This window comes from Capricornis sumatraensis, chromosome 6 (assembly GCF_032405125.1).
Source record: "Capricornis sumatraensis isolate serow.1 chromosome 6, serow.2, whole genome shotgun sequence".
Lineage (NCBI taxonomy): Eukaryota > Metazoa > Chordata > Mammalia > Artiodactyla > Bovidae > Capricornis > Capricornis sumatraensis.
In genome coordinates this window covers 37,955,840-37,970,546 of record NC_091074.1, presented here as the reverse complement: position 1 = coordinate 37,970,546, position 14,707 = coordinate 37,955,840, and the positions used below count along the sequence as shown (strand labels likewise).

At 38.9% G+C, this 14,707-nt stretch overlaps 1 protein-coding gene across 3 annotated transcripts in view; it reads right to left on the bottom strand.

Annotated features, from left to right (window-relative positions):
- NFIB (nuclear factor I B) overlaps positions 1-12,752 on the bottom strand; it is a 484,350-nt gene extending 471,598 nt beyond the window's left edge. For all 3 annotated transcript variants that reach the window (XM_068973907.1, XM_068973908.1, XM_068973912.1), the window contains exon 1: positions 12,657-12,752. In XM_068973907.1, the coding sequence (XP_068830008.1) occupies positions 12,657-12,752 (96 nt within the window). The remainder of the gene's footprint in view (positions 1-12,656) is intronic.
- Positions 12,753-14,707: the final 1,955 nt, after the last annotated feature.

The following is a 14,707-nucleotide window of genomic DNA, read 5'->3' as shown; positions in this document are numbered from 1 at the left end:
TCATGGACTGTAGCCCTCTGGATGCAGCTCACAGGAAAAAATCTCAGTAGAATGATCTGTGGCCACAGACCCCCAAGCAATCACTCTCTTCTAATGAGTATGGAATTCCTTTAAAAGGTGGGGTTCAGATAATAGAAGACCTCTAAACACAAGAATCTGAAGCATGTGTATGCAGAGAGCAAATGCAACCTCGGAGAACATTCACCTTCACTTGGTATTTTTCAAACCATGTATCATGACCCACTAGTGGTGCAATATATCAACTGAGTTAGACAACACATTCATTTGAAAAGATGAGAGAGAATAAAGTAAAAACTATTAAAAGCACAGCTTGGGTCTGGTGCACGGTGATGACCCAGAGAGATGTTATGGGGAGGGAGGTGGGAGGGGGGTTCAAAAAAAAGAAAAGAAAAGAAAAAAAGCACATTACAGGTATTAGGAGTAAAGAGTGTTCTATGAATGTTGAATTTTCATTCTACATATTTATATACGTGTGTATTAGGTTATGATGAGAGGCCCATAAAAGTTGAAAACCACTGCATTTCATTTGCTTCTTACAGTGGCTCAAAGAGACAGGCAGAACTCAGAGGTTAAATGGCTTCCTTGTGCTTACAGACCAACTCAGGAACACCCATCTAGCTTTGATTCTCAGTGCCACTGTCATTCCACTGCCCCCACTGACTCAGGACAAGAAAATAAAGCCAAACAAAAGAAAGCTGTAGCACTTAACCCAGCAGCGAATGGTGCTTCCAGGACGAAGGATTCAGAAGTCTTTCAGCCTTTTTGAAACTCTCAGCAGTACAGTCAAAGGAAGGTTCCCAAGAACTTCTAATTAAAAGATGAAGAAGTTATGAGGTCTAACATACAGCATGGTGACTACACTTATCAGTACTGTTCTGTATACTTCGAATATGATAAGACAGTAGATTGTAAATGTTCTTACCACACACAGACGCAAACACAGGTAGTGCAGTGATGGAGGTGTTAACAAACCTTATTGTGGTAGTCATTCCATAAGATAAAATGCATCAAATTATCACAATATACACCTTCAACATGTATAATGGTATTAAGTTTATCTCAATAAAGCTGGAAAATAATGAACCCAAGAACTATTTCTTCATATTTCACAAAGTCTTTCAGAAATGGTAGGTTTATCCAGAATGAAGCGACTAACTAAAACGTCAAGTTCCTTTTCTCTGGCTAGAACTGCACCAACCCCATGTGGTAACGTGGGTTGTGATGTGCTGATCAGATGTTCTTTGATGCTTCTGGTTAATCCCAGTGTGGGGAGGGGCCAGTGCACTGACTCTCGCTCATGGCACTGTCTGTTATGAACTGTGTAAATTTCGGCAAACTGCTTAAGTCCTCAGAGCTTCCATTTCTTCGGCTATGAAATAGAAGTTACATCTAGTCTTCAGTATTGTTGCAAGAATTAAATAAGATCCTATACAGGATGTGCCCAGCAGAGGAGCTGGTACCTAGAAGTGCTTATGAAGTCACTCAGTTGTGTCCGACTCTTTGAGACCCCATGGACTGTAGCCTACCAGGCTCCTCCCTCCATGGGATTCTCCAGGCAAGAGTACTGGAGTGGGTTGAGATGGTCATATCTTTAAAAATGTAATAACTCACAGTTCAATAAACGCAATTTGCTCAGTTAATGGATTCTTTCAAAATACAGGGTAGAGGTGGAAACAGAACAAATAAAGTACCCTTGGGGGTGATGGTGAAAACTGATACCTTCAGAACAACTTAGCCCCTATATGCTGCCTGTTTGCTGAGAGACTGGGATGCTGTTTTCTTATTCCTTGCTTGGAGAAATGGCTTTGGTCAAAATCTTCTGGATGCTCAATTATTATTCACCTTACCCATTGATAGTCTTTTGGCCCAGCATTTAGAGAATATTAATCAGTACATCAGCAACATTTCACTACACCCATGCTGTTGTTTAAAATTCCCTATTAAAGCTTAGAAAAATGCCTATCAGCACAAGCAAATGTTTTCAAAGCACCTGATAAGAAAAGCACTGGCAATGGAGATAAAGTGACAGGAAGCATCCCAAACCGACAAATGTGGCTGGTTCTGAACTGATTGATTGATTTGTTAATTAATTTATGACGGCACAGCAATAATTACAAGCTACTGTTTGTCAGCCAAATCACTTGTGAGGAAGTCAGAGGTTCACATCTGTGTGCATGTCCCAAGGATCAGTGCATCACATGAGCTTGGTTGGCTTTTTTCCCACTAAAAGTTAACATGTGTCATCAATATTCCAGCATTTGTGTGTGTAAACTAATTGATCGAACATTCATGCTACATAAACATGTGGCTTGTATAATGTGGGGTACCATTTATAAACATCTTTGGTGCCAAGAAAATGAATAGCCTCACATAAGGTAATTAATGTCTTATTGGAAAAATAAAATGGCAATTTAGTGTTATTCCTTCTATTTATGGAGCAAATCTGAGGAAATTTTACAGAGGAGAAAGAAGTTTGTGTGAGGTTGTTCAGATTTATCAACAATAGCTAATGAACTGTGACTCTAGAAGGTTACAAATTATTTTCCTCTGCAATGCATGTTATAACACACACACTGTTGTTGTTTAGTCATTCAGTAGTGTCTGACTCTTGGCGACCCCATGGACTGTAGCCCACCAGGCTCCTCTGTCCATGGGATACTCCAAGCAAGAATACTAGAGCGGGTTGCCATTTCCTTCTCTGGGGAACTTTCCAGCCCAGGGATCGAACTCACATCTCCTGCACTGACAGGCAGATTCTTTTCCACCGAGCCAAGGAAGCCATAATATATACGATGTTATTTTTAGCCTTATATTCTCCCATCTGTATCTACCCCAGGTTCACATTTGAGAAATCCAAGTTTATTTTCCTGTGCATAACCTCTACCAGACTAGCTGTCAGCATCAGCATTAAACCTCGACACTTGGTTGGAACACTGGAAACACGTGGAAGGTAAAGTAAACCCTGCTTATTTAGTAGTCACAGCGCTTCCACTGCTCCTTCAAGCCAGAGGCCCTGCTTTCGAAGAATGACAGTGTTCCTAGACGTTTGCAGTGATGGGAGTGTTTGGGAGCAAAAGTTATGATCCACAATTTTTTCTCCCATGTCTCTCTCCCATCATTTCACATTAAAATATCCAAAAAGAAACTTGGGAGGGGGACAGTAAGCAAAAGCAGTTGCTATTATCACTAGTTTCTATTAGATATAGAAATGAATCTTATATACAGGCAGGCGGAGGGTCTGGCCGAGGGGGCTCATGTTTTCCAGGGGACTCCAGAATACTCTTCCAGGTTCACGGGTCTTAGGAGGAGGGGTGGGTAACCTTCCGGCTTTGGAGATGAAGCTGCAGAGTTTCTAACACTGGGGCAACACTCTTAGTGCTGGCATCAGGAAACAGTGTTCTCAGTTTTCATTTTGACACAGACTTGCAGTCTTTGAAAAGGGCCCAGTCCACATAGATGACTGTTTTTTCACTTTACCTCCTTTCTCAAAATTATTTAGAAGTTGTTAGTGTTGTCGCTTCAGTCGTGTCCAACTTTTTGCAACCCTATGGACTGTAGTCCACCAGGCTCCTCTGTCCATGGGATTCTCCAGGAATACCAGAATGGATTGCCATTCCCTTCTCCAGGGGATCTTCCTGACCCAAGGATAGAACCCCGGTCTTCTGCATCACAGGCACATTCTTCACCATCTGAGCCACCAGGTTGGGTACTCTCTTTCTCACTTTGCCAAAGACCCCCGTCCCTCCTAATCTACTGATTCCATTTGAGATTTTGGTTATTCTCAGTGTGTTTTCTTGAGTCCTCATCCAAACACCAGATGTTAAACTGCTAATCCATAACCGAGGGCTTTTCCAGTACTACAATAACGGTAACACATGTGGAAAGATGATTGAAACCTTAGAGTGGGAAAATAATCAGTTCTCTTAAATGAAACTTATACCATCAAAAATAAGAAATTCAACAAAAAGTTCACTTATTCCAACGTCTTCTTGCTTTAGTCATTTACCCCTCAAAGTATATTAGCCTTTTCCAAAATCTCCAAATCTGTAGACCCCTGAAAGGTCTTAGTCACCATGATAAAGGTAGAGATGAGAAAATAGGAAATGGCAAATGCTGATAACAATGGTTATTTCCCTGCTGGCTGACTTGGTGAAAACCATGGGTCTGTCTGCTAGAAGGGAAATACTATTTTGCAGTTTTAGTTCCTGGACCTTATTCCAACTCTCACCATCAGCTTTACAACTTTGCTGCTAATTTCACTGTAATTCCTACATGCTTTTAGCACTGAAGTTTCACCTTGACAAGGGCAGCATGGTGTTCATAACTGGGGCCACAGATTAGGCACCCATCAACGTTGATCAACTCAGAACTTACTGTGTCTCTTAGTTGAATGGGTTAGCAAGGGTCTTGATGTAATTTAACAATTATTCATTAAGGGCATTTTATGTGCAAAATACTGTTTGAAAGTGTTAGTTAGTCATGTCTGACTCTTTGCAACCCCATGGACTGTAGCTGCCAGGCTCCTCTACATGGAATCTCCAAACAAGAATACAGGAGTGGGTTGCCATTTCCTTCTCCAGGGGATTTTCCCGACCCGAGGATTGAATCCAGGCCCCCTGCATTACAGGCAGATTCTTTACTGTCTGAGCCTCCAGGGAATTTGGTAAATAAGACTTGGTCCTTATCCTCTTGGGGTTTATAATTTTGGTTGTACATCTGAGCAATAAATAAGACAAATCTTATATCCAAACATAATAAATGTAATATGAAAAAGTACAATCATTTGTACGGAATACAGTTTAAACACAGCATACAAACATCAAATATGCTAGGGTGACTCGGTTCAAACACTTGTTGATATTGTTACTTCTAACGATTGTGAAAATGAGAGAAAAATCCCATTTAGAGTATACTGTGCTATCCATTATATTATGGGATGAGCTAAATCATTCCCATTATAATACATGCTAAGTGTGAGTTGCAATAATAACTTCATCAAGGAATTATTATAACCTGAGTTTTTGTGGTACAAGAACAAGCTTATATCAATGAAAAACCTAAGAGATGAACTGCAAGGTGGTACAGATGACCTCTGGGAAATTTTCCTTACGTCTTCGCCTTAAATATACAAAAGTGGGCGGTGGTTATTGTTATCACTGCTATTGCATGGGATTGGGTGAACTAGAAGTTCACCATTAGGTGAAGGATTAAGCCCTCTGAATTTAGCAGTAGAATTTGTGAAAAGCATCATATAACGTTTTAGACAGCGAGCATTTCCTCTGTGCATGGTGGAAATTTACCATTATCTCATGCTCCAAAACACTACAAAATTCTGGGAAGCTTTTCTTCACCTACCCATGTTTAACACAACCAGTTAATAATATATGTACCTTCGATTGGTTTTGCATTTTACAGTTTTCAAGCGTTTATTATTTATTATCTCATTGGAGCCTCACAAAAACCCCATGAGGTAAAGAGATATCATCAAAACTCGAAAATGGAAACGCTTTGCTTGCCAATTTCTTTCCAAAAAATTTCCCCCAGATGGCTTATGACTATAGCGAGTCTAATTGTCTCGAGGAAAGATGAATGGAATCACATTTCCAAAGAATTCAGCCACCTCCAATACTGGAACTGTATAATTCTCAGATTCAGCTGGAGAGGTGGTGAGCTGGGCCACTGGACACACAGGGAGGGCTGAGACTTGGGAAGAGGTCAGGCTGCAAACCAGAGGGGTAGGCAGGTGCCAAGGAAGCAAGCGCAGAACACCTGACTGTGGTCACAGATCCTGAGTCATAACCCAGGTCACCGCATGAGACGGTTGACTGGTGGGTGTTGGGGGAGGTGGAGCAGACAAACCTCAGACTTTGTGAATTTCAGTGTTTTTTTGCCCACCTATTAATGGCATACACTTTAGTAAGTTTCTTGACCTGAGTCCAGTGGCCCGATCTGTGAAATGGGACTGATAATTCCTGTTTCATTGTGCTATGCTGAAGACTGAATGGGATGACAGATATAAATTGCCTCCCCAAGTACCCAGCAAACACCTGGCAAATAAGAGGGTTATAATAATCATTAAGTCTTCTACCGTTAAAAACAGTATTTTAGTTTAAATTAGCTTAAAATTAAGCTAATATGCAACATTGACCACTGAATATCGCTAAGCCCCAGGAAATACTTCAGGAGGCTCTGATTTTAAGAAATCTGCTACAATCTACAACGAAAAAAATACTGAATTTTTAGGATTCATTTAATGCAGTGGTCCCCAAACTTTCTGGCAACAGGGGCTGGCTGGTTTTGTGGAGGACAATTCTTCCACAGACCTGGAGAGGGTGGTTTGGGGATGATTCAAGCACATTGCATTTAATATTCACTTTATGTATATTATTATTATTATATCAGCTCCACCTCATATCATCGGGCATTTGATCCAGAGGCTAGGGACTCCTGATTTAATGTACACAATTCCCACCAAAAAAGTTTAGATGAATTCAAAAAGTCAACATGGTTATGAAAGCCCCATAGAAAGTACTAGAGTTATACTTACTTAAGCCACCTCATGTATTTTTGGAGCACCTACTAAGTACGCAGACTAAAAGCCTGTATAGTCACAGTTTGTTGTAGCCCCTTGTGCCGTGAACTTGGTATTTACACTGCATTCACCATGTGCCTCACTGACTCCATCTCATTCATCCTCACGACAGGTTGGAGCGACAAGTAATGAGTATGATTATCTGCACTTTACAGCTGGCTCTACCAGCCACAAAAGGAGCAAATTCATTTGCCAGAGGTCACCAAATCTACATTTCCCAGGATTCAGTCCTGTGCTCATAAACATATCCATTATGTTATAACCTCAGAAAATGAACATAGCACTGGGAAATTTTAAAAATGCTTTCTGAATAAAGTCATATTTTAGAGAGGTGCTGGGTTGAAATTTGTGGTAGAACATAAGAAATGAAAATTGTTATTGAAGCTGTCAGTTACATGATATGTTAAATCTGCCCTATTATAAAGCATGCTAAGTATAAGCTGAAATAACAATAATGATCATAGCTAACATTTACTGAGCTTTTTCTGCTTACTCTTTGCTAAGCACTTAAAATCCAGTAAGATTTTAAATGCTGTGTTAGTAAAACACATAATAGAGCTACACGTATGCATTAAGAGATGTTCTTGTGAAAAGAACTTTTGCACTGAAGTGCACTACCCCATTTTGCACATTGAGACAGAGGAAGATAATTCGCTTTCACTGGCCTGGTATATTTTCACTGGTATAATTTTCCTATATCCAAGTTCATTTTCTCAGCCCCTCAAAATATATATTATAAACCATAGTAAAGAAAAATGTCACAAAATAGTCTCGGGATTAAAATATGCCTACAAGATAGTGCTTGACACCATTCATCATCTTCCAGAAATACACTGTAGTTTCAATGACGTTGTAAGCATCAGATATCTCTCTCTCTTTTTTTTTTGACTAGTCTCTAAACTGGAAAATCAATACCAGCTTTCCCATAGATTGAAGAGATAACACTCCTTGAGAACATGACCCTTTGCTTCCAAAAACAAACTGAAAAAAAGGATAGACAAGCACTTTGTTTCCTTACTCACTGATTAAATTAATAAACATCTAATCATGATTTATTAGGATAGGATCCAAAAGATATTTTCCTCATGCAAAGTGCGTATGTTGAATTTGTTATACAAGCACATACGTGAAAAGAAACCATGAAAAATGAAATAAAAATCATTCTGAGGGAAAAGTGTCTTGGAAGAACATTAACATATTTGTATTTAATTACATCTTCTGTACAGTTTATTTTTATTTAATATGCTAAAATTGTATCACAAATGAAAATATATCACTAAAGAATATAGGTATGGAAGATATGTAATAAAAATCCAAATCTACCTTTGATAAATTTTGAAATATTAACAAAGTATGAACATTATTTACAGATGTTGAAATCATGTTTTTCACTCAGACATCACCATTATCATTTTCATCATTTTGTTTTTTGACTCAGAAACTGACATTTAATAAATTCTTAGTCTTTATCCACATCATTTATTGCACAGGAGATGGATTAGGTAATGGTAATGTTAACATGTTAACATTCACCCACAAGACTAAGAGAAAGTATTGGAAAGACATATTAACTACCTTGGACAGTGAGTGACAACTCTGCAAATGTAATATCTACATGTTTACCAATGTAATAAAAGAAACAGAAATCATTCTGAAGCTTTCACTAATATAGGTATCCCCTGCTTATAACATTGGGACCTAGGTTTGATTCCAATATGGAGAAAGAGTCTTGCTTGCCTCTCCACCTAGAACACTGTCTGGAATATAGTAAGTTCTTAAATATTTGTTGAATGAAATGTAAGTTTTATAGCTTTTAACTCTGGAAATAAATGTATAGACATAATATCTTCATGTAACTAATTGACATGGTTATTATCTATACTGTGTGTATTAGTTTCTATTCCATCTCTAAAGGAAATATAATAAAATTCAAAATTAAATATTAAATTTTGATTTTCAGGTATATATTTGCATGGCTGGTAGCTTACAAAACAGTGTGAATGTATCAGTAGGCTAGGTATGAAGTTTCTCATAAATAATTTTAGCATGTTAGTTAGGTTGTTTAGGAACTCTTGTAGTGAAGTAAAATAAAATGCAGACTAACGTATACTGGTTCTAGCATTTGTAAGAAGACACATTAACTTTATAATTTTCAGTTTAAAATAATAGTAAACCAAAGTTCAACTTCTCAAAGACTTTAGAGAAATATTTGCGGGGAAAATAGTCTCTTCGATGTTGTTGTATCTATACTGATATTTGTTGTCAAGTCACTTAATTAAAATTTGTATTAAGAACAGGATTTGATTTTTAGAACAATAAAGTGATGAGTTTATCACCCTACTAAAATGGTCTTAAACCAAATGATAAAATTATATAAAAGTACCATATTTTAATATATCAACTTTTCAAAAAGTAAATTAGATTCCTTCAAGAAAAATTAGAAGTATATTAACCTGAGTAGATTCGTTGGTGTTCGACCAGGAGTCACCTTTGTGCCTTTGATAACATGAAAACTGGCTACACTTTCATATTCACTTGCCTGCTTTCTTTGATTAAATTTATAGGACCATGAGAATTTCAAGTCTCATAAACTAGCAATTAGTTTTTAAATTAATCTTATGGATTAATATTTATATAATTGTCTTTCATGATTAAGGTAAATGTACAAGTGTTCTAGTCCAATCCTGTGGGATCAAAGGATTAGACCTATGAAATTTAGAAAAAAAATGATGTCTGGTGCATACTGTTACCCTGAAGTTCTAAATAGCTAACAAATAAGTCCTAAGTCTCACAGAGAACTTTAAATAAGCAGTACAAAATAGAATGGAAAGTCCCCAAATTGCTTTTTGTTAGTTTCATTTTTTCAATAGTTCAAAAGGAAACATATAGCATCATCAGTAACCATTAATGAAATATCACTATTTATGATACACATCTTTAAAACATTGCAAGTGGTATTTCTTTTTAAATAATGTGAAAGGTCATCAACAGAACTCTAAATATAGCCAACCAACTGTAATTTAAACTGCTTACATGATCTTTCTCTTTGAAAGAACTTACATGCAAAATACTCTCAAGAAGTAAAACATACATGGATGCCTTATTTTAAAAACTGCATATATGCAGATTTTCTACATACACACACACACACACACACACAAACTCATTCTTCTTGTGCTTGTTTATTTTTAGCTGTCTCAATAAAATGTTTTTCCATCCTCTGTTTTACTAAAACATGCCTATCTAGGAAGGGAAACAGATGTAGAATTGGACAACCACGTCTTGTTTGGGTTTTTTCCCTGTCAAGTAGAATTTAGGATCATTGTCACACAATAAGAGAATCTAAGTGAAACGGACAATAAGTCAGGAAGCAATTGCTGGATACTCGAACACTGTAGCTTTGGAATTCAGGATTTGGTTACTAAAACTTCATTTGATTAAGCCAAACAAGGATACAATATCCTTTCTTACACAAAAGCCTCAGAGAAATTGTAAAAATAAAAGAAGCAGTGTCATGGTGAGAGAAGAATCACAATAAACTCCTTTGTAAGAATCTTAAATCACCTTTTAAAATTATTCCTTAAACCCCAAACAGGGAATCATGGTGGAAGCAATTCACATGCACTTTCTCCCTCTTCTGCTAGTGATAAGCAATAATTCCATTTAATTAATGAGGTTTTCCACAAAACATCTGTCATTCCAAGTTTTCAATGACACATTATATGTTAATTGCTTAGACATTTTTTCCAAAATTAACCAACATTATTAAAACTGAATTGTCCTTAGTAAGAAACTTATACACTATCCATGTAAGCTTACAAAGATTAAATATGAAAATACTTCATGCAAACATTTTTCATTTAATATTTTATCTCTGAACTTGTCCCTAAACACATTCTGCATCTTCTCAGGCAATAAAAAAAATATTTTTTTAAAAAAATGAATAATCAGCTTACACACACCTTTGACAATAGTACTTACAACATACTTCGCTTGGGACGCTAAGATCTCTCTGTACAGAATTAGAAAACTGAAACTTAATGGCAAAATATTTACAGTGATTATCTCAGCCTACCTGTAGGAATCTCAGTATTTAAGTAAAAAAAAAAAAAAAAAAAATTAGAGTAAGACCTTTGACTTTTTTTTCCCCAACAGAAAAAAAAAATGTTTCATTTAGTAAAAATATTGATTTTTAAACTTGCTTCTGGGAACATTCTTAAATGATAGTGAAGAGACACAGTAACTATTCAAATAATGCTTCCAATTCTTGGTACAGTCACACCCAGCAAAGCTTTTAAATACTCATTTTGTAATATCTTTCTCCAAATATCTGCCAGTTATTTTAAGAGTTCACTGCGCCCATGCACATGCCAGTGCTAAAGTCTAATGAGATATAACCATCCATGGACATGTGCCACTGCAGAGCTTTTATCCCTTGTAAAATGTACTCCAACTTGAGTAAAACGGTTGAGGGAGAGGAGAGATAGAGAAATGGGAAGAGAGAGAGAAATGCAGAGAGGCTTTTGTCTCTCCTTGAGGAACTGGCCTTTCTTTCTGAAACTCAAAACAGCAACAAGTAGCAGCGGCAGAGAAATTTTCCTGCAGTCTCCCACATCTCACATTGGTGAGAAAGTACAGGGAAGAGTTGCCGTGTCAGAGAAGCTTCTGCACACTGAGCTCCCAGGAAGAGCCCAGAAGCAAGAGCACAGCATTCACCTTCCAGGAAATTCAAACACATTAATAAGAAACCCTCTTGCCCAGCAGAACCAGAAGCCCAGACTCATCAGAAGGCTTTCTCCTCCATCTGACCACTGGGGCTGGGCTGGCCATACCCTCCCCATCTAGAATAAAGTGCGCATTGTCTCACACTGTGCTAATTGAGGGAAAACAGCCCTTGCAGTAAGCATAATAATTATCAAAGCCAGCAAGCAAAAGCAGTCAAGATGTAAAAATGAAAGGGGCAGAAGGAGAGGAGAGGAAGAAAGAAAGAAATGGAAGAAAGGAAGGAAAGGAAGAAAAGAAAAAAGAAAGACAATAATGCTCAGATGAATTAACCCAAGGATGAATTTAATATTCATACTGGAATGCTTTCCTGCAGAATGTTTGCCCATTCATGTCACGACTATTGCATACAAGAGACCATTGTCCACACAACAGATATCAGTAGATTGAAGTTTTTCATGTAGCAATTTTTTGATCTGAAAAGTTTCCTTTCCCAAAGCCATAGCCTTGAATCCCAGCATCCTGATTAAAGAACATTACAACTTCTCTCCTCTCAGTATTATTTTTAAAGTTGAATCACCGGATTCTTCAATGTCCTGAATTTTTATGTTGTTTTTCCTCTTCCCCAAATTTGCAGCTGGACAAATATGGAGATAAAAAAATCCCAGCAACAACAAACCCACACACATTTGCCCGAGCAAAGAAAAATAATGAACTGAATATGCATATCCTCATTAACTAAATTTAATTACGCTGAGTGGCATAGTAATCAGTGGTTGCTCCAGTTACAGTATTCACTGAAAGGGAGGTGGATTCCAAATTAAGGCGAAGCATGGGGGACAGTCGCATACTGATGAGGGAACCGCACACAACATGATACAATACGCTATCTAAGTCATTATTCACAGACGCTGCAGAAAGAAGTACATTACCCTGTTCTAAGGCTAATGCAAGAACAATTAGCCAAGAAGGCTCCAGTCCCCCACTGACTGTCCCACCTCCATCCATTTCACACCAGCCAGCCCGGGGCCGACTGTACCATTTGCATTTCTTTTTTCAAAAAGTGAACAAAAACTCACACTGTCTTTTTTTTTTTTTTAAAGCAGGCCTATGTCCCTGGCCACAATAGCAGGGAAATCCTATCTTACACACTGGTGTGCGGAGCCACGCCAGGCTCCCACAACTTCAGCCTGAACTTTCCGCAGGCAAGGGAACTTTACAACACGTGCATGGAACAACAAAACAGGGAGGCGAAAAGTTTGGTGGCGGGGACGAGGGGAGGGGGAGTAGGTGAAAAATAATGGGATCACATCAAACTTACCATCCACCAGGTCCTGGCTGACATGTCATAACATAGCTGCCATTTTATGGAGCTGTCCGACGTTTTCCCAGCCATTATGCTGTCAGCGGTCTTCATCAGATGCAGCTCATTGGAAGATAAGACACCTAATCAAGGAAACATCGGCGGTGGCTTTCTGGACTACATGTAGGCCAATCCTTATCACACTGCATCATGGGAAAAGCTCCTTTATTAGCAAGAGGAACTACTGCAACCTCACAGATAGAAAGACAAGGATCAGTTCTTTCCTTTTTTTTTTTTTTCGGTCTAAAGGGATTGGTGAAAGTAGCTAGCGTTCTTTGTGTATCATGTGTACAAGAGTTAAGTATCTTGCAAGTGGGCGGCTAACTGCTTTGCTGGGCTATGCAGACTAAAGTTTATTTGCATTCTTCTCTGTTGTATATTGTTTGACATGGTCCATGGTCCTTGCTGAGCAGATGAAGGGAGGGGGAGGGGGTGGGTGGGAGGGAGGGAGGGGAGAGGGAGCCGTAATTGCTCAGAATTAATATCTCCCCCAACAAAGACATAACAGTTTCATTGACACAGTCGGAACATGGTTCAGATGTCAGTGCGCACACGGGCGTGGGGTATGTGTGCACGAACACACACACACACACACAGTGGAACACACAGGTAGCAGCTGCAGCTGGATTCAGCCGAGGTTGCCAAAGGCTACAAACTCCACTCTCATGCTGGACATATGGAAGCAGTTTAACTCTTTGAAATCTCTGCTCAAGAAGAGCCTTGCCGTCTGCAGAGATAAATCAGCCTTGAGAACACTTTCTCAATCAAGAGGCATCGGGCCCAGGGCTCTCTCCCATGTGAGGATAGCCTGGAAACATTATTTCCTTCATCTAGGAAAAGCTGATAAAAAATGAGAGGAGAAGGGCAGGTTTGCCTGTAATCTCAGCTCTGGACTTAATTCCTTACTCAGTCCCTCTCTGTCCTCCTTGTAGAAAGGGATTCCTTTATTTTCCCAACTGATCATTTTTCCTTCATCCTGGACTTAGAATGAGTTCTTCCAATCAGCACGCACAGAAAACAGGAACCAACCTTTACTCAGAAAACCACTTGCCCTGAATAGCTTTTCTTCCTTTCTAAAGAGTAAAAAGAAAATCTGAACATTTCAGGGAGAAAGAGTCATACAATTAGAAATCCAGGCCAAACAAATACACTCCTGCTCTTCCTTTTAAAATACAAAAAGGCAAAGATACCTCTGTGAGTGATGGTACTGATTTTCTGGGCCTCTACAGTCCACCCCCAAAACCAAGCCACCCTTTTTAAGGCATTCCATCATCTTTTTTTCCTTTGGTGTGCACTAAAATTTTCCAAATGACTTTTAGGCTTAGAATTTACATTTGCTGCAGACAATTTAAAACGACAAATTCCTACTTGATTCAGATAGAGTGAAGGGGGCAAAAAAAAAAAAAAAAAAAAATCTGTATTACCGGCGTTTTCTTTTCTCTGCATGCGGTGTTTGTGAGGCTGCAAAGGCAACTTGTTTCCTGGGAACTTCAAAGAGGAAAAGTGACTGCTGTGAGGAGCCCATTTTATATTCACTGGGGAGGCCTGTCAGCCACGGTCTCAGGCGGGACAGGAGCTTACAGAGTCCTGTCTCTGGGCTGGCAGCAAAATAATCTGCCCTTTACAGCTCTGGTGGATCCTCTCCCGGCCTCAGACTCTGGCTTCTCCCTCCTCACGTCGTTGGTTGTGTTTATTCTCAGATGAGTGGGTGGGGGCAGGGGACAGGAATGCCCACCCAGGCCTCTGCCTTTGAAGTATCCCATGACCCCAAAGCCTCCTTTTTTCTCCTTTCTCTTTTTCCACCTGCTTCTTCACGTCTTATTATTATTTTTTAAAATTTGAGCAATGAGTGTATAATACTTCCAGGAATGGAAACCATGCTTTTCTGTTTTAATTTTCTCAGCTAAGAGCAGCTCTGCCGAACTCCTCCTGTGTGTCAGGCAGCCCACAGTGGACACTGGGGCAGCAGAGGTTTATGAGATATAGTCCACGTCCCATCCCTCTCACAG